Below are 20,292 nucleotides of genomic sequence, written 5' to 3'. Positions count from 1 at the left end.
GCTAGGTGTTGTGGGTATAAAGGTAAATAAAATATAGCCCCTGTTCTGGACAAGCTTACAGATTTAGAAGTGAGGACAGACAAGTACACACACACACACAAATCACAGCACAGTGTGATAAACACAGTAATCAAAGTGTACACCTGGTACATGATAGCACAGGGGAGTGTAGCTTGTAGGAGAGAATTGAGGTGGGGGAAGAAAATCAGTCTGCCTAAGAATCTGCAGCTTCCTAAATTAGGACTTTCATTCTCCCCTTCTTGAAAGCCATCTTCTTTCTTCTCTCATATGGAGAAATATTCAGATCATAGAGGCATAGGAAAGATAGTAACAGAAGAAGAGAGAAATGAGGGACAGCTAACTGTCTTGGAGAAAACAAGCTCATTTTAAGCTTTTCAAGGCTTTAGATACATAATTAACTACATTAGCGTTCTTGTCTCTTTAAGAAATGCTTATATTAAATTGAAGTCTGAGAGGAAGGCAGATTCCTAACTGAGCTCCTGCCCTTAATATAATTTTAAAACAGCTGCAACTCCAATCATATGTTGTTTAGCCCAGAAACATGCTGCCTTTTTCTTGGTTGTTTTCCTTTGTTCATGCATTAGTTCACAGATGCAATGTTAAGAAATACATGGCTGAAAAGATTTGATACCACTGCATGGCTCATATCCATCTCAATCTCCCTTTTTATTGAAGAGAAATTCACATGACATAAAATTCATAATCTTAACCATTTCGAAGTGTACAATTCAGTGGCTTTTAGTACATTCACAGCATTGTGCAACCACCACCACTATCTAATTCCAGAAATTTTCATAAACCCCCCCCAAAAACCCCATACCCATGAAGAACTCGTTTCCCATTCCCTCTCCCCCTCAACCCCTACCAACCTCTGAGCTGCTCTGTCTCTATGGATTCGGCTGCTCCGGATGTTTCATATAAATGGAATCATGCAATATGTGACTTTTGTGTCTGGCTTCCTTCACTCTGTGTAATGTTCAGGGTTTGTCTGTGTTGTAGTGCGTTTTGAAACTTCCTTCCTTTTTATGGATGGATCATAAAAAGATAGACCACATCTTGTTTATCCATTCATCAGTTGATGGATATTTGGATTGTTGATCTCTTTGGCTACTATGAATAGTCCTGTTGTGAAGATTCATGGACAGTGTTTCGTTCAAATACCTATTTTGGTTTTGGGGAGTAAATACCTAGGAGTGGAATTGCTGGGTCATATGGCGATTCTGTTTAACTTTTTGAGGAATCATCAAATATTCTAAAGTTGCTGCATCATTTGTTATGCCCACCAGCAACATATAAGGGTTCTAATTTCTCCATATGCTCAACATTTGTTATTTTTCTTTTCCTTAAAAAAAATTATTATAGCCACCCTAGTGGATGTAAAGTAGCATCTTATTGTCAGTCTCTTTTCATGGATTAAAAATTCATCATAGAAACCACTTCACAAAGAAACAAAAAAGCATGCTCACATCAGGTCTTAAGTTTTCTTCTTTTGTATATGAGGCTACCAGTAAATTGAGAGGAGATTTCCCTAAAATGAGCTGCAAAATAAACATGTGAGATCCTGAACAACAGAGCTGTGCTTTACTGGCTCCCATCACCCACTCCCCCTGGAGCAACCGTGATCAAAGCCAAGGCATCTAGATGATGACTGTTGAAATGTCACCCCCCTGAGGAATAGCCAGGTGTCCTTAGTCAGTGACTGGCAAAGAGGCATTTAAATCATTACGAGGTTTGGCTTGTTAAAAGCTCTGCTGGGGAAAAAGAAGCCGGTTTTTAAAAAACCTGATGAACATTCTTTTTTTTTTTTCTCCATATGCACTGTATTTTTTAAGGAAAATGAAATACAACTAACCACGAATTCCACATCCTACTTAAAGTAATTTGTTGAGATAAAGCAATGGGTTAAGCAGCTTGGGTCTTAGGAAATTTCAGATTTCTTCCCAGCACATTTCTCATTAATAATTCAGTGTCCATTGCACACATTCCTGTGACAGTCTGTCATCTTTTCTTTTATCTCTGATTGCTATAATCAACACACTACAAAAGTTATTCTTTTGCTTTGAGGAGCACTTAGTTTTGAGAACTAAAGCACATACATGCAAATGATACCCAGATAAAGCAAGGGGGAAATAGAAATTTTACTTTTTTTTTTCTTCCAATTTCTGCATCCATTTCTGCATTCTGGACTGTCTGGTACAAATGTCCTCGATGAGGAATTTAGTTTCTGTTTAGGTTTGCGTCTTCTTAGTGTAAACTGTACTGATGAGAGGGAAGCTGAGACTCACAGCACAGTGGGTGCCACCTGGCTGAGAGGAAGAACTAACAAAAACTGACACAAAGCTTAGGCTTGAAAGAGGCCCCGCAGCACTAGGCTGCTGAAGGTCAGTCTTCCTGGGAACCTGCACGGTTCAGACAAAGACTTGAAGGGATCTTGAAAAGAATTGGGGAGCTGGATGGAGTGATTCTTCTTTGGACTGGAAGGATTGGAAAGCCAAAGGGAGCCCAGACTAGGGATGGTGGAAAGTCCTAGAGATCTTTAAAAACCATGATAATTGAACTTTTTTTTTTTTAAACACAGTAACTGTTCCTAAATGAAGTCAGTGAGCTTTAGGCATGCCTACATTGATTTTTGTGTCTTAAAAGTTTAGGCACCTGGCACACATCCAGGGGCCTCAGAAAAATGCGATCTTAAGTATTTCACAGAGAGACTCGAAGGTCTTCCTGACGTTCCTGGAGTTGGTGACAGGTCTGATCACCTGCCGGTCCCGACTGGCATCCCTGCTCTCCCAGGCCTATACACTCTCCTCCCCCGGGGCCCACCAATTCTCCCGGGTACAAAGTACATCAGGGATGCGGGCGGAGCCTTTCCAAGCGGCGCAGCCGTATCTATACCCAGCGAACACCTAGATGGATTTCCAATACCGCGCCTGGCACGTTTGGGAGGGGAGGGGGCGGGGAGGGGGAGGCGGGGGGAGCCTCGGGCTCCTTCTGTGCCCCCAGGCGCTCGTCCTCCTTTCTAAAGTCGATTTTCCTCTGGGAGACGCAGTGGGCTCTGGGCACTACAAGCTGTATTAAGAGATTCGCGATGATTTTCTCAGGCCTCCAAACACTCCCTCCCTCGAAGAGCCGCCTGCGGGGTTGTAACGCAGGAGTCCCTAACGCACAGTTGCTGTCCTTCTTCCTTGTAATGTTCGCGGCGTAGGGTCAGTTTCCGCGACTCTTCAGAGTAAATCTGAGTGGGCGCCTGTGCTGGGGTCCCGCCCAAGGAAAGGAGTGGGACCGCACGAAGAACGTCACCGCGCTACCAGACCTCACAGGCACTTTGCACGGGCCATCTACGCGTCGGTCTGGAGGTAGCGTGCCCTGGGTAAGGACTTCCGCAGCGGTTCTCAGGAGCAGAGCAGGCGCGGGGGGGGGGGGAGTTTGGGGTCCCGGACGACTGGACGGGAGTGGGTCCCCCAGGGTGGGGCAGCAACTGAGGGAAACGGAGATGAACTCCAGACATCCGTGCCTAGGGTCTGCTTCAGTCTTTGCTTTGGATAGAAGCAGGGTGAGATGGGACAGAATCTCCACCTTTGTTTCCCATCCACCCTTCATGAAAGCGGAGAAACTCCCCAGGTCCCCCTGAAGGGGATGGGTAAAGGGGTGCTGCAGGGGAACCCCAGAAGCAGCTGCTCTAGTCGATCGGAGCTCAAAACTGGGAAGGAAAAAATTGGGCGAGGGGTGATAAGCCACCTATATCGCCTACCTCCCTCTCTTTCTCCGCCCCCCCCCCCATTTTCGTAGCTGCTGACGCGCGGGTGGTGCCTATTAATCATTCACCAGCCCACAGCCGCGGCAGTTAATGGCTGTGCCGCGCGGGGCCCTAGTCTCCCGGCACGTTCGCGTGTGCCCAGGTGCCCTGGAGCGGCGAGCGGCTGCGCGCAGGCAGCCGCTGGGCGATGCGCTCCGCCGGCGCCGGTGGAGCCGCGCTCCCTGCAGTCTCTGAGCGCTTACCCCAGGCGCCCAGCGGCTGTGAGCTGCGGGCGGACGGCCGGGGTGCCAAGTGACAGCGCAAGCGGCGGGGGCGCCAGTAGAACTCCCCAGCCCTGGCAGCCCCATCGGCCCCCATGTTGTTCCCCAATGGCACCGCCTCCTCTCCCTCCTCTCCTAGCCCCAGCCCAGGCAGCTGTGGCGAAGGCGGCGGCAGCAGGGGCCCCGGGGCCGGAGCTGCAGACGGGATGGAGGAGCCGGGGCGAAATGCGTCCCAGAACGGGACCTTGAGCGAGGGCCAGGGCAGCGCTATCCTCATCTCTTTCATCTACTCCGTGGTGTGCCTGGTGGGGCTGTGTGGGAACTCCATGGTCATCTACGTGATCCTGCGCTACGCCAAGATGAAGACGGCCACCAACATCTACATCCTCAACCTGGCCATCGCCGATGAGCTGCTCATGCTCAGCGTGCCCTTCTTGGTCACCTCCACGTTGCTTCGCCACTGGCCCTTCGGCGCGCTGCTCTGCCGCCTCGTGCTCAGCGTGGACGCAGTCAACATGTTCACCAGCATTTACTGTCTTACTGTGCTTAGCGTGGACCGCTACGTGGCCGTGGTGCACCCTATCAAGGCAGCACGCTACCGCCGGCCCACCGTGGCCAAGGTGGTGAATCTGGGCGTGTGGGTGCTATCGCTGCTCGTCATTCTGCCCATCGTGGTCTTCTCGCGCACGGCGGCCAACAGTGACGGCACGGTGGCCTGCAACATGCTCATGCCCGAGCCCGCCCAGCGCTGGCTGGTGGGCTTCGTATTGTACACTTTTCTCATGGGCTTTCTGCTGCCCGTCGGGGCCATCTGCCTGTGTTACGTGCTCATCATCGCCAAAATGCGCATGGTGGCCCTCAAGGCCGGCTGGCAACAGCGCAAGCGCTCAGAGCGCAAGATCACCCTGATGGTGATGATGGTGGTGATGGTGTTTGTCATCTGCTGGATGCCTTTCTATGTGGTGCAGCTAGTCAACGTGTTCGCAGAGCAGGACGACGCCACGGTGAGCCAGCTGTCGGTCATCCTCGGCTATGCCAACAGCTGCGCCAACCCCATCCTCTATGGCTTCCTTTCAGACAACTTCAAGCGCTCTTTCCAGCGCATCCTTTGCCTCAGCTGGATGGACAACGCCGCCGAGGAGCCAGTCGACTACTACGCCACGGCCCTCAAGAGCCGCGCCTACAGTGTGGAGGACTTCCAGCCTGAGAACCTGGAGTCCGGCGGCGTCTTCCGTAATGGCACCTGCACGTCCCGGATCACTACTCTCTGAGCCCGGGCCAAGCAGGGGCTTTGTACCAAGAGAAGGGGAGGATGAGGAGAAAGGAAGGCCGGGTGCGAGAGGTGAAAGTATCCCAGGAGTCAGGGTGCAATGGGGAAAGTGGGGCTAGGACACTGTGTGCTTCTGGTGGAGACCCGGGAAAGGCGCGCGACAAAGGTGGAATTGGACGCTTTGCTTATAAACTGGGAAGACTAGCGGGCCCCCTTCTCCTCTTTCGCTTCTTCCTCCCCTGCGATTGCACTTCTGCATCCCTCTTCTCCCCTCCCTTGGCAATTTCGGTCTTTCTTTACGCCCCGTCCTACCGGTGCAGATCGTGAACTTATTAACGTCGCCAGCTGCGCCTGACCCTCAGCCCCGCCAGCCGTCGTTTCTGTTTAAGCTGAGCCACGGTTACCGCCACGGGTTTCCCTCGGGAAAACCCAGCTGGCCCTCAGCCGCGCCTTGCAGGGCCCCTCGCTCGCCAGATTCTGCTTGATGCCTCTAGCGGAGTCTCGAGAACCACCACTCTCCCTTTCTGCAGCCCTACTTCAAAGGAAGTCAGTCTTGAGAAGGATCTCGGCAGCTGGTCCTTTCTCCCACCCTCGGGTGAAAGGAAGGTGCGCGCTTCGCCGAGCCCCTCCGCCCCTCCCACTCCACCCAGAGCGGAGCCAGGTGCTTAGTAAAATCGGTCCCGCGCTTCGAACCCCAGGCATCCCGCAGTCCTTATCCAAAGCCCACTTTGGAGCAAAAAGGAGCTGAGAACAAGCGACTAGGGGTTTTTAAAAGATTCCGGGCTTTGGTGGGGGAGGAGGGCTTGTAATGGAAGCCCCCCTCCCGCCCGGCTCACAAACGGCTCTTTTAGTTTCAAAGACCAAGAGCTAGGCTCTCCCAGGGCGCTGGTCTGCATTAGGCCAGGAAGGACAGGGCGCACTTTCCCCGGGAGCCGCCCGGGAGCTTGGCTGCAGCTCCACTAGGCTTTCTCCTTCACCCAAGCTTCTGGAGGTGCACATCCAAGAGTAACGACAGGCACCGGGCCGGGACCTCAGGTGACGTCTTCCCAGTCTCGGCCGATCCCGACCGCGTCGCCGCCACCTGCAGGTAGAGGGTGCGGCCTGCCCGACCCCTGAGGGCTGCTGCCTTTCAAGCGGTGCCTAATAGGTTATTTTCTTGCTTAACATACTTATTTATTTATTTGTGGTGTTTGAAAAAAATGTGTCTCTGCTTTCCTTTTCTCCACTTGCCTAGCCCAGGGCCTTTTCTTCGGGACACTGGCGATGGGGCGGGCGCGGAGGTAGCAGTGGGGAAGGCTCTCTCCCCAGGGTCCCGTCCAAGCCTCTCTGTGCTAGGCCCTCTTTTCTTATCCTTTCCTCTAGCCTTTCTATTTTTGCTTGTGTTCAGTGAAGTTTGGAGAGTTTTTCGTACTTTTCTTATGTAGTCTCTTGTTTGTCTTATAATAAATAAATAACGTGGGTTAGCCTTCTCCCATGCAGAGTGGAAAGTCCCGAACTCCTAGCTTTCAACATCACCCTACATATGATTTGAATATATACTATATTCAAATAATATATACTGTATTCAAATCATAATATACTCACATACTATATATATATATTTATTTATCTTGCTCCCTTATCATGAGTACGTGAGACAACTGCCAAATACAGTCACTCACAGTGGCAGGTGTGAGACTGGCTAGAACACTTTCAGATACGAGGGTTCAAGCAGCCCTCAGACTTAGAACTCCGAAATCTGATTCAGACAGACTTTAATCGGTGCCGAGGATGCCCCTGCTTATGTCCCTGCTTCCTCTCGGTTCCAGCATAGGTGATTCTAACATACGATCTAGTTAACATCATCACTTCTTTTGAAGACATTGAAAGTAGAGTAATTTGTGTCTGTGTTTAATCTGACCACTTCATTGGAAGCCTGAGCAGGGCAAGAACCAATAATTTTACTTCTTTGTGTTTCCTGTATTGCTTTAGGATGCTGGCTTGTACATAGTAGGCACTAAATACATGTTTGTTGGTTGATTGTTTAAGTAAACCAGAGTGTATTGCAACAATCGGAGAGTTCTCAACATCTGGGGTTCTCAGGTTCCCTCACTGACATGATACACAGTGGTTGAAATCACCATGGAAAAATACGTTTTGTGTATATTTGCTTCAAGAACATTGTGCTTTCCTGAAAGCAGCAACCAATAGTTAAAATGTCCCTACTGTTTTGTTTAATGAACAAATATGCTTTGGGTCATAAATTTGAAAGTTTAGATCTGTCATTTAAAAATAATGCATATTATTACTCCTTTGGAAAATAGATTTTTAATAGTTAAGAACAGTGAAATTTACAAATAAAAATCTTGATCACTATCCTCTTTTGAGGACACAGATCTAGTGCTCTTAACCTGTTACCACTGTAATATTAACTAAATAAACAAATGTACTATGTTGCTGCAAGTTGTCTGACTTTGCCATCGGAATTTTCCTGTTTCAACAGATTACTTAAAACACACACAAATTGGCTTGGTTGCTCTTTCATAGATTTTTAAGAAGAAAGATTTCGATTAACTTTGGAATTTTTACCAAGATTGAAGTTATAATTTGATTTTTTCGGGTAAAGAAAAGTCTGTTAGTTCAAAGAGAGAGAAAAAAAAAGAAAAATAAAACTGAGTCACTATGAATAGGAAGTACTCTATGGTTTGCTGTTGTTACCAAACTAACTAGATGATATCACAGTCTCTCACAGATTAAATTACTGTCTGCCCTCATTTATGACCTCAGACTTTGTTGTGGGAGCTAAGTAATTGCTAATTTACATCCCAGGGAAAGATAATGGAAGGAAAAAAAAAAGTGATCACCTAAAGATGTTTCAGAGGACAATAGGTAAAGGGAATATAAAAATCAGATTTCAACATAAAAGAAGACAGACATATTTTATGCTTTGTTCAGTGATGGCCATTTCTATCCCTGGAAGAATTTAAGAAGGTACTAAAGGAGTTTTTTTTTTTTTTTTTAACAGACCTTATTTTTTTAGAGTGATTTTATTTTCACAGCAAAATAAGGAGAAAGGAGTATTTTCCAAGCAGTGATTCCAGAAGCAGGGTGGGGGGACTGTGGCCTTTAAATATCTTCAAATGCCTTGTAACTGTAGGCTTTATAGTTCTGTACATTATCTCAGCTGGACTTGTTTTTATTACTTTTAAAAGCTATAGCAAGGTGGCAAATTGAACTCATAACTTTGATGTGCAGAGAAAACATTTTGTTCTTTTGGTTTTAACTAATCTGAACATAATTCCAAGCCCCTTCCAACTGGTTAGCTGGGAGGAAAAATTAATGTTCAAACATCCAACTGAGCTCATAATTTAAATAGCCATTTTCAGAAAATTTCAACTGTCTCTCGGCTGGCCTCCCTTTCCCATTTTATCATCTCTAAAATGGCTTTAGAGTGAATATTGGGAGAGACTTTGTGTCCCAATGGAGGAAGGGACGAGGTGGGGTCTTTGGAAAAGCAGCTCTGTCTGCCCTTGGCTCTCTGGGAACAGGTCATTTGTCACCTGGATGATTCCTGGTTGCAGTTTGTTGAAATCAGCAGCTTCTGGAGCCTGTGATCTGACTTCTCAGCCTGGTGAGCACTGTGCCACAGCTCCTGTGTGCTGCAACCCTCTCAGAGTCTTCTGGGGGTTCTCATATGGCCCACCAGCCTGGGGTCTACCCCTGCCTCTGAAAGCAGTGACCTGGTCCTGCCACAGCAGGCAGCCCTGTGGTGAGCCTCTTGGCTCCGTGACCACAGGGGGTCTAGGGTGGCTCTGGACTGGTGACCCTCAGGAACTCTTCTGGCTGATAACTTTTTCTGCGGCTCTGTCTCAGGTCTTTTGCACCTCTCCTTACCTTTGTCAACCTCACTCATGAAAAACATTCCACATACCCTGCATCCGTGTTACACTAGAGGAAAAGCATAGGACTTGAGTCCTTCAGTCTTAGCCTTTAATGTGTGAAGGCAGGAAAAAAAGAATTTAGAAATCTCTAGGCAACCCCTATCCCCCCTGCCTCACCTGATTTCCAAGCCTTTCTGCACTGCCTAGAAGTTGGAAACAAGCTCTCTCTTATGCTAAGGCGATGAGCCTCACCTCGGGGTGAGAGACAGCAATGAAACGTTTATGGAGGAAGGTAAAATGTATCAGTTTAATGTCCTTGCTCTCTCTCTTACTGGGGGCCTCTGTGTTCTCAGAGTGGAATTTCTGAGGCCATCTTCTCCCCCCAAGAATGGCCCGAGAAAGGATCACGTTTGAAAATCTTTGACGCTTCATCCAGTTAACACTGACCATTGAAAAATGCTGAATGTATGGTTTGGGCGTGAGGAAAAAGGCAAGGAGTTCTCCTGGAAAATATTATGGAAGATACATTTTTAAAAATTGTGATATATTCCCAACATATTTTAAACAAATAATAGAGATGTTATATTTATATCAATCTTCTGAAAAACACTTTGGTAGTAGGGTTATGTCTTGCAAATCTCACTCATTCCCTTCTCCATTCTAGCATGCCACATCAGAGAGGTTAGGTCCTTAGCTATAATGATTCATAGACAGTTGCATAATTGTTATAGTAGTGTGTGCTTTAAAAACAAGGTACTGCAAAGTCTGTGCTGCTGTCTTGCTGCACCATACACCTCTGAGCCCATGAGAACCTCTTCCACATATTCAGACGGATATCTTGCTTTTCATTCAACACATTTCATTTGTTGGTGTTCAAAGAAGGCAGAGAGGTTCAGCATTGTTACATGGTTTCCCAAGATGGAGGCAGGTGCCCATATAATGTTATAAGTGATTATTTACTGCTTTGCTGAATATCTGGAGACAGGGTACTGTATTGAGTGTGCCCCTGAGAGAACTGCCCTAGGGATGAGCAGATATATCCAGCTTCTGATTTCACCCATAAGGAGAAGGAAGGTCCTCCTGCAATGATGACACAGCTTGTGAACAGAAGCAACCAGTTCAAACTAAAATATCAAAACACCTGCCTGTCAAACTGTTGGGCAGAGAAAAGCATCATCTAAAAAGGAGATATAATTTTATCTAAAATCCCTGTGGTAAAATGTTCACTTTGATGATAAACCTAACTGTTGTCAAAACATATATCAAATGCAATCTTCTTGGCCTAAAGCTGGAAATATTATACTTATTTAAGGCTGAGACTACAGGCATGCTTCTAAAATTCTTTGGAATAATAATGAGCTTAAGACTCTAAAAATAAATACCTCTTTAAGCCACACTGATTCAAGTCTTCAGTTTTGAGTGGACAAGATGTATAAAATGAAATGAGATGTGACCATCAGCTAATGTACTATATCTGCAGTGGAATTCAACTCTACGCCCCTCCTCAGCACCTACATGCCGGGACCAGACACAGACCACAGACCTCCAGTGCTCCCAGCTTTAAAAATTTAAGAAAGATTTACTATGTATCAGACTCCATTTGGAGGAAGACTTATTATGGAGATGCTGTAGGATAGCATGTACAGAAAAAGTTCTGACTTTCACAATAATAATACCTGTATCAAAAGACAACTAATACTTCATTTAAATTTAAAGAGAGAGAGAGAGAGAGAGAGAGAAATCTGAGACAAGATAGGCAAGCACAAAAATATTTTACAATAACACATGTGACTTGTGTGACTATTCTGGGAAAGGCTGTCCAAATATTGATGAACAGTAACTCTCAATAGTGTTCTTTGTCTCTATAACCCTCGAACAATTCATTAATCTAGCTAATATTATTAGCAGTGGCAAAATGTCTATTCAAAGTCAATAATTAAATTAAACATTCTCCTTCATGTCCAATGAGCCACTGTAACTAGCAAACTCAACCAGATGTCTGCACGTCTATTTCAAAAGCCCCTCAAGTCTCTCTATATAAAACTCGGTGTGGAATATGAACTTAAACACACACAAGGTAATTAAGCAAAAAGGGATTTCTTAGGTAGTAACTGGTGAAACAGAACTTCAGACCTCTGCCCCCCACCTCCTTTCCCCTTTAAGTTCCCATTTCCTAACTCTCCTCCCCCCAGCCTGGGACTCTTTGTTTTCTGACTGTTCCCACTTCTTCCAATAGAGCTTTTCTCAGAATTTCTTTGGATCTGTAGTTTACATCACTGACTAGGCTTCAGGTGTTATTTTCCAGAAGCAAAGCTTTTTAATAAGCTAATTAATAGTATCAGAAGGTCAGGCAGCAGTATCCTTGAAATTACATGTTTCTAAGGCAAACATTTCTTAACAAGTGGTCTATAGCCCTGCATCAGAATCACCCAAGAACTTAAAACATGTATGTTCTCTATGCTCCACCTTAGAGATTTTGATTCATTAGGTCTGGGGTGAGCCTTGGTATTTCTCAAGTACTTTAAAGTTTGAGAAGTAGCGATTTAACTGTTAAGAGCATGGAGTCAGCCATCAGCAGGCTGGCTCTGCTTTCTTCATTAGGTGATACTGGGCGAGGTAATCTCCGTGACGCACATTCATCTGTAAGATCAGGGTAATAATACCTCCATTATAGGGCTATTATGATGAGATGATGCATGTCAAGCGCCAAGCCAGTCAGAACTCTTTTAGTTGTGAATGAATGAAAACCTAATTAGCTCACATAACTGAACATTCTCGAGGAAGATCTGGCTTCACAGTGTACTTGATCTATAACTCGGTACGATCTTTTTTTTTTCAGTCTCCTTTTCTCATCTCTGACTTTCTCAATCTTGGCTCTATTTTCAGATTGGCTACTCCTGTGTAATTACAGACAGCTGCAGAAAACTGAAACATGACATTTTTCCAGGTTCAAATTTCAGGGGAAATAGTAAAAATGATTCTCCCTAATTAGACTGTCTGAGATCATGTATTTGTTGGGAGGCATCCCTCCATGTGTCTCTCACCTCCCATGCACCCTGCTGGGTATGCCAAGAATATGAGGCACTGATGACTTTTTACCTAGATTATTTCTCAAGGTTGTGTTTGCAGCAAGCAACCTTGAGCAAGGACAAGGAGAAGGCTTGATTACTGCTTAGTATAAATTGGTGGTTTTCCCAAGATCAGTGTCCCTCAGCTGTGACACAGACCCACTGCTGCACACCGTCCATCTGGGCTTACCATGAGAATCAGGGGCAAATGGAACTAAGGCAAATCATGTTGCTTACTGGCTGCACAGTTCTTTGTCTCTGACTCAGAAATCTTGTGTCTTCTGCTGGCATCAATGAAATAGCAACAGACCAATTTATTAGCTTGTAAGTAGAGTAAAATCAAATTCCAGATCCTGATAGTATCTACCACTGAATCCATTAGCCAGGCCTGGGGGTTATGGTTGGCTGGGCTTGCGTGATACACACTACTTTTAGAGCTGGGAGTGTCAACTCCACCCAGAAGTGGGAGGGGCGGTGGGACAGATCCCAAGAAGAAAAGTTATATACAATTACCCAGAATAGATAATGAAGGGTATGTTATGTGGCAAAAATAAAATTAAATAAGAATCATCTACAAATGTCAGACACGGATTCAGGTGCCATATATATATGTCAGATTCTATTTTTATTAGCGTACCTGCAGAGGTAGTAGAAAATTAAAGTGATTCAGGTTTTAAAATTCTTCTATTTGATCTAGCCATATATTTAAGTATTAAATAAGTAGTAAATACTTTAATATACAAAACTTTACATCATTTCTTTAAATGTAAGAACATATGAAAGTTTAGCAAAATTTATTTTTATTTATGTAATAAAATGATAAAGAAAATTAGTGATATTATTTATTTGGGAAATTCAAAATATCTCACAAATTATACTTCTGGATTCCATAGGACGTTAAGAAAATGAATCACCCTGTGCATCAGATTCTGCATCTTTAAAATGACTGATTAGACATCAGTCCAGATTAGTAACAATTTATTACATTCCCATAAGATTAATATTTTAAAATAAGGTTATAAAGGCATTTTTATGTTATATAGAGCGTACAGTTAAGCATATTGAGATGGCACTGAGATCAGGAACACATATGAACAACATGAAGTGATACACAAAGATTTGTATATCAGATACTAAAATATGGCTCAAGCTATATCTTATCATCAGCAATTGGGAAAATGTTTGCTGTAAATACAGTTTTAAGTAATAGAAATAAGATAGCCCACGGCAGCCAGAAGCAGGTACCAGTGATTAGTAAAATAATATCCAGATATTTGGATTTCCTTCTGTTTTACCATAGCTTACAAATACCTCTGTGTGCCACTTATTTGGGGCCTGAAATATCATCACGAAGATAACCAACTCCCATGAATTAGACTGACAGTTTCAGTTCCCCTCGATTTTATAGCAGTTACATAAAACTGTCAGTAACCAGAGTTTATAATATAGCAGAAGGGCAGGCAGGGAAGAAAAGAGAAGTCATATTTATTCAGTATCTACTTTGTAAGTGACACATTTTGCCAGATGCTTTTACGTGCTATCTCATTTGGCCTTCACCAAAATTCCTATGAACTAGAAATCTCTATTCCTCTTACAAAGCAAGGAAAGAGAGAAAAACACACAAAAAACATTAACCCCCCCCCGCCCCCCACTTTTCTAGCATGCTAAAGCTGGTAGTTGACAGAACCAGGACTAAAAGGCACACCTATTGGCTCCAACATGATCCTTCTACCCTATAGTTAAAGTCTTTTTAAATGGCACGCAGATTCCATTCCACAAACTACACAGAAATGGGAAAAGTCTGACTAGCACCTCAAGCTTTACAAACCATAGTGACCAAAATCAGATCAACATGCTACTCACGGTCCATACCTAAGGAAAAAACATGAAATAAATTATTGGTGAATACTAAAGAAACTGTAATATTCCTCACAGAGACAATCAGTTTGTCTACAAGAAACACCAGTTTTGGGCTTCCCTGGTGGCACAATGGTTGAGGGTCCGCCTGCCAATGCAGGGGACACGGGTTCGTGCCCCGGTCCGGGAAGATCCCACATGCCGCGGAGCGGCTGGGCCCATGAGCCATGGCCGCTGAGCCGGTGCGTCCGGAGCCTGTGCTCCGCAATGGGAGAGGCCACAACAGTGAGAGGCCCGTGTACCGCAAAAAAAAAAAAAAAAGAAAAACCAGTTTCACCTCTAAGTCGAATGCGGCCGTGTCAAGAACCGCTCCAGACAGGAGACGCCGTAGCACAGTGACTAAGAGGGTGGGTTTAAAAATCAGAACGCCTAGTTTAGAATCCTGGCTTTGAAAATCACTGTGTCACTATGGGCAGGTTATTTACCCACTCATTCTTCATATATCTTAATTAAAAAATAAGAATAAAAATAATTTCTACCCCATAATGTTAGCAAAGTGACAGTAAGTCTTTTCAGCATTTTTTACGTACTTCAATAATCCTTTTCATTTATATAACTATCAGAGACATAGCGATAGTTCAAGAACAAGGAAAACCAGAAACAGTTTTCTTTTCACTTATGAAGATACAGTAAACATGTTTCAATTATTAGGAATTAAATAATTAAGAAACATTAAAATAATGATCAGACACTACAACTTTAATGGCCATTAGAACGGGACAAAACCCCAGAGTTTAGAAGGCAAAATTCTAGATGAGCAACATTAATTCAGTCCCATAAACTACTATAAACAGCTTTTAGGACATTAGTAACAGTTGGGATTTTTTTTCCCTCTCTATTTAAACTAGTAAGTTGTTCTGCTGTAACAATAGTGTAAAGTGATTGAAAAGCATTAAACTAAATCGTTGTACCTAGTACTCTGCCAATTCAGAGGTCGTGTCACTTGTCAGGGTACCAATTAAACAGAATACCCTGAGTTAGTCAAATGAATAGAGTCTAGTTAAGGAGAGATGAGAAACTCAGAAAAAAAAATTCTTCCCAAATATTAAAAACTGATTTATTAAAATAGAAAACAATTTATTTGCTTATAATTTTTTCTTGTAAATTATCTCAAATCCATGAGCAGGAGGAGTAGTATGCAAAACAAAGAGGTAAATATGCAAAGCACGATTTCAAATGGCTGTGGACTCTTTTAAGCTGGGGTCTGCCAAGGTTTTTTGTTCTTTTTGTTTTTTTTAATGAGTGCTCTCTCACCTGCAGCCGCATCGCTCACCCCATTTGCAAACCAGGGCTGGGTCTATAAAGAATAAAATCGATTGCATCCATTCCTCTGAGAGTTAATCCTTTTCCTATGGCAATATCTTCTCCAAAGTGAGAATCTCTAGAATCATCACCACCAATATCCGGTTACATCCCATTTCAAAATGAAATAAAACCGACTCCACTCTAACTTAAATATATATTCAAGTTTTCCAATTCCCCCCCCCCCCAAAGACAAAAGCACAGGGGAAACCAAGGGGAAGCATTTGGCAAGCCAAGTGATGGGTTTTTGCAAAGATGGTGAACAGTATGAGGAGGACGAAGGTCAACCAGGATTTGCTTGGGCAAGAACTAGTTCTTGCTCTCTCTTCCTAAAGCACTGAAGGCAGGAACCTGATTTCCCAGTTGTATTCCATTAGTCAGTCTATAGACTCCCTATGGGTTATTCATATTCGATTCCTCAGTGCCTACCCTGCCATCTGAAAGGTCACAGTACCCAGCAGTTAGCAGGAACTGTGGAGCTCGGCCACTTAATAGTTCAGGTAAATTACTTCATATTGTCACCTTAGCTTTAGTTTCCTCATCTGTAAAATAGGGGAAATAGTAGAACCTACATCATAGGGTTGTTATGAAGGTTAAATAAGTTAATATTTATAAAGTACTCAGAACAATACTTGGCACATGGTGAGTTTTCTAACATTCAGCAAAATACCATTACATTAAATTGATGGATTTATTAAGACAAGGCAAAGCCTTGAAGTCATTGATTTTGGTGCTGGGGCCATTACTTACAGCTTGAGTGTTTCTCTCCCTGCCCTTAGTCTTCTGGAGTCTTCCCCACATAAGCATCTCACTCTCATAGGTCAACTAATTTTTCTAAAGTACAAGTTGTTATTGACTTACTATGAATTCCTTAATCCTAAGTGTGTTGGCTTTCTAATGGGAGATAATAACAATGGTTCCTTAACCTGGATACACATCAAACACACTTAGGAAGACTTAAAAACATATAATCCTAATGCCTAGCTTAGGAAACTCTTGAAAATACAGCCAAAGCATCATTTGGAAACAAGGTTTCCACAGGATTCTGATACAGGTGGTTTCACTAACTGGTATTGAATCTCAACTATAGATTTAAAAGACTTCATAAAGAAAAGCATTGCATTTCTAGTGAAGAAATTTTGAGTGCTATGATTAGTCTATTAGTGGTGGAGATGTATTTTGCAGTATGGGACCTTCTTTGGTCCTTCAAATTGCACCATACCACCATCAGAATTGCCTGGCACTCCAGTAGCTCTTCAGAAGCCTTCTGTAAATCTCCTAAGTACAAGAGTATTGTTGTCAACCCCTCTTTTACTGGTATCATTTTCAAGGGTGATGGAAAATATTCATCCTGACATTCTTCTTCTTTGATATTCTTCCTGCAAGACACTTCTCTTCATGGGAACCAGATTTTGTAAATGTGTAAGTTTCTGTAGCTTTCCTTTCCATATCCTTTAATACTCCCTCGAGTCCTGGTTCATGCCCCATCAGTTATTTAAATTAAAAAAAGAGCATAGATGGCGAGGAGTAAGACGTGGAGATCACCATCCCCCCCACAAATATATCAGAAATACATCTACATGTGGATCAACTCCTACAGAACACCTACTGAATGCTGGCAGAAGACCTCAGACTTCCCAAAAGAACAGACGCTCTCAGGCGACCTACACGCAAAGGCGGGGCCAATCCAAAACTGAACCCCAGGAGCTTGCGAACAAAGAAGAGAAAGGGAAATCTCTCCCAACAGCCTCAGGAGCAGTGGATTAAATGTCCACAGTCAACTTGATGTACGCTGCATCTGTGGAATACCTGAATAGACAACGAATCATCCCAAAATTGAGGTGGTGGACTTTGGGAGCAACTGTAGATTTGGGTTTTGCTGTATGAGACTGATGGGTTTCTGGTTTTATGTTTATCATAGTTTAGCATTTAGAGTTTATTATCATTGGTAGATTTATTTATTGATTTGGTTGCTCTCTTCCTTTTTTTTGTTATATATATACATTTTTTTTTTTTTGTCCTTTTTCTCTTCTGGTGAGTGTGTCTGTGTGTGCTTCTTTGTATGATTTTGTCTGTATACCTTTGCTTTTACCATTTGTCCTAGGGGTCTACCTGTCCTTTTTTTTTTTTTAAATATAGTTTTTAGCGCTTGTTATCATAGGTGGATTTGTTGGTTTGGTTGCTCTCTTCTTTCTTTTTTCTTATTACTTTAAAAATTTTTTAATTTTAATAATTAAAAAAAGTTATTTTAGTAATTTTTTTTCTTTTTCTCTTTCTCTCTCTCTCTTTCTTTCTTTTTTTCTCCCTTTTCTTCTGAGCCGTGTGGCTGATGGTCTTGGTGCTCCAGCCAGGGGTCAGGCCTGGGCCTCTGAGGTGGGAGAGCCGAGTTCAGGACATTGATCCACCAGAGACCTCCCAGCTCCACGTAATATCAAATGGCAAAAGCTCTCCCAGAGATTTCCATCTCAACACTAAGACACAGCTCCACTCAACGACCAGCAAGTCACAGTGCTGGACACCCTATGCCAAACAACAAGCAAGACAGGAACACAAACCAACGCATTAGCAGACAGTCTGCCTAAAATCATAATACTGTCACAGACACCCTAAAACACACCACCGGACGTGGTGCTTGCCAACAGAAAGACAAGATCCAGCCTCATCCACCACAACACAGGCACCAGTCCCCTCCACCAGGAAGCCTACACAACCCACTGAACCAACCTTAGCCACTGGGGGCACACACCAAAAACAACGGGAACTACGAACCAGCAACCTGCGAAAAGGAGACCCCAAACACAGTAAGTTAAACAAAATGAGAAGACAAAAAAACACACAGCAGATGAAGAAACAAGGTAAAAACCCACCAGACCAAACAAATGAAGAGGAAATAGGCAGTCTACCTGAAAAAGAATTCAGAGTAATGATAGTAAAGATGATCCAAAGTCTTGGAAATAGAATGGAGAAAATACAAGAAACGTTTAATGAAGACTTTGAAGAACTAAAGAGCAAAGAAACAATGATGAACAACACAATAAATGAAATTAAAAATTCTCTAGAAGGAATCAACAGCAGAATAACTGAGGCAGAAGAACGGATAAGTTACCTGGAAGATAAAATAGTGGAAATTACTACTGCAGAGCAGAATAAAGACAAAAGAATGAAAAGAATTGAGGACAGTCTTAGAGACTTCTGGGACAATATTAAATGCACCAACTTTCGAATTATATGGGTCCCAGAAGAAGAAGAGAAAAAGAAAGGGACTGAGAAAATATTTGAAGAGATTATAGTTGAAAACTCCCCTAATATTGGAAAGGAAATAGTCGACCAAGTATAGGAAGTGCAGAGAGTCCCATACAGGATAAATACAGGGAGAAACATGCCAAGACACATATTAATCAAACTATCAAAAATTAAACACAAAGAAAAAAATAATAAAAGCAGCAAGGGAAAAAGAGCAATAACATACAAGGAAATCCCCATAAGGTTAACAGCTGATCTTCCAGCGAAACTCTGCAAGCCAGAAGGGAGTGGCAAGACATAGTTAGTGATGAAAGGGAAAAAATTACAACCAAGATTACTCTACCCAGGAAGGATCTCATTCAGATTTGACAGAGAAACTAAAACCTTTACAGATAAGTAAAAGCTAAGAGAATTCAGCACCACCAAACCAGCTTTACAACAAATGCTAAGGGAACTTCTTTAGGCAGGAAAAACAAGAGGAGGAAAAGACCTACAATAACAAACCCAAAACAATTAAGAAAACGGTAATAGGAACATACATATCGATAATTACCTTAAATATAAATGGATTAAATGCTCCCACTGAAAGACATAGATTGGCTGAATGGATACAAAAGCAAGACCCATATATATGCTGTATACAAGAGACTCACTTCAGACCTAGGGAAACATACAGACTTAAAGTGAGGGGATGGAAAAAGATATACATGCAAATGGAAATCAAAGGAAAGCTGGAGTAGCAATTCTCAGACAAAATAGACTTTAAAATAAAGACTATTACAAGAGACAAAGGAGGACACTACAAAATGATGAAGGGATCAATCCAAGAAGAAGATACAACAATTGTAAATATTTACGCACCCAACACAGGAGCGCCTCAATACATTAGGCAAATGCTAATAGCCATTAAGGGGGAAATTGACAGTAACACAATCATAGTAGGGGACTTTAATACCCCACTTTCACCAATGGACAGATCATCCAAAATGAAAATAAATAAGGAAACACAAGCTTTAAATGATACATTAAACAAGATGGACTTAATTGATATTTATAGGACATTCCACCCAAAAATAACAGAATACACTTTCTTCTCAAGTGCTCATGGAACATTCTCCAGGATAGATCATATCTTGGGTCACAAATCAAGCTGGTGAATTTAAGAAAATTGAAATCGTATCAAGTGTCTTTTCTGACCACAATGCTATGAGACTAGATACCAATTACAGGAATAAAATCTGTAAAAAATACAAATACACGGAGGCTAAACAATACACTACTAAATAACCAAGAGATCACTGAAGAAATCAAAGAGGAAATCAAAAAATACCTAGAAACAAATGACAATGAAAACATGATGACCCAAAACCTATGAGATGCAGCAAAAGCAGTTCTAAGAGGGAAGTTTGTAGCAATACAATCCTACCTCAAGAAACAAGAAACATCTCAAATAAACAACCTAACTTACACCTATAGCAATTAGAGAAAGAAGAACAAAAAAACCCCAGAGTTAGCAGAAGGATCATAAAGATCATATCAGAAATAAATGAAAAAGAAATGAAGGAAACAATAGCAAAGATCAATAAAACTAAAATCT

The 20,292-nt window shown here is 42.9% G+C and overlaps 1 protein-coding gene and 1 long non-coding RNA gene across 3 annotated transcripts in view; both read left to right on the top strand.

Moving 5' to 3' along the window:
• Positions 1-20,292, top strand: part of LOC307181768 — a 212,859-nt gene that overhangs the window by 116,616 nt on the left and 75,951 nt on the right. The window lies entirely within an intron of this gene.
• Positions 3,971-5,498, top strand: SSTR1 (somatostatin receptor 1). The gene has a single exon (XM_079913816.1). It carries the CDS (start codon positions 4,131-4,133, stop codon positions 5,304-5,306), a length of 1,176 nt encoding a protein of 391 aa, XP_079769942.1. The 5' UTR covers positions 3,971-4,130; the 3' UTR covers positions 5,307-5,498.

Source organism: Stenella coeruleoalba (assembly GCF_951394435.1).
Source record: "Stenella coeruleoalba genome assembly, chromosome: 2".
In the NCBI taxonomy this organism is placed as follows: Eukaryota; Metazoa; Chordata; class Mammalia; order Artiodactyla; family Delphinidae; genus Stenella; species Stenella coeruleoalba.
Note: the sequence above shows the minus strand (reverse complement) of the source record. Positions and strands in the feature narration are given on the sequence as shown.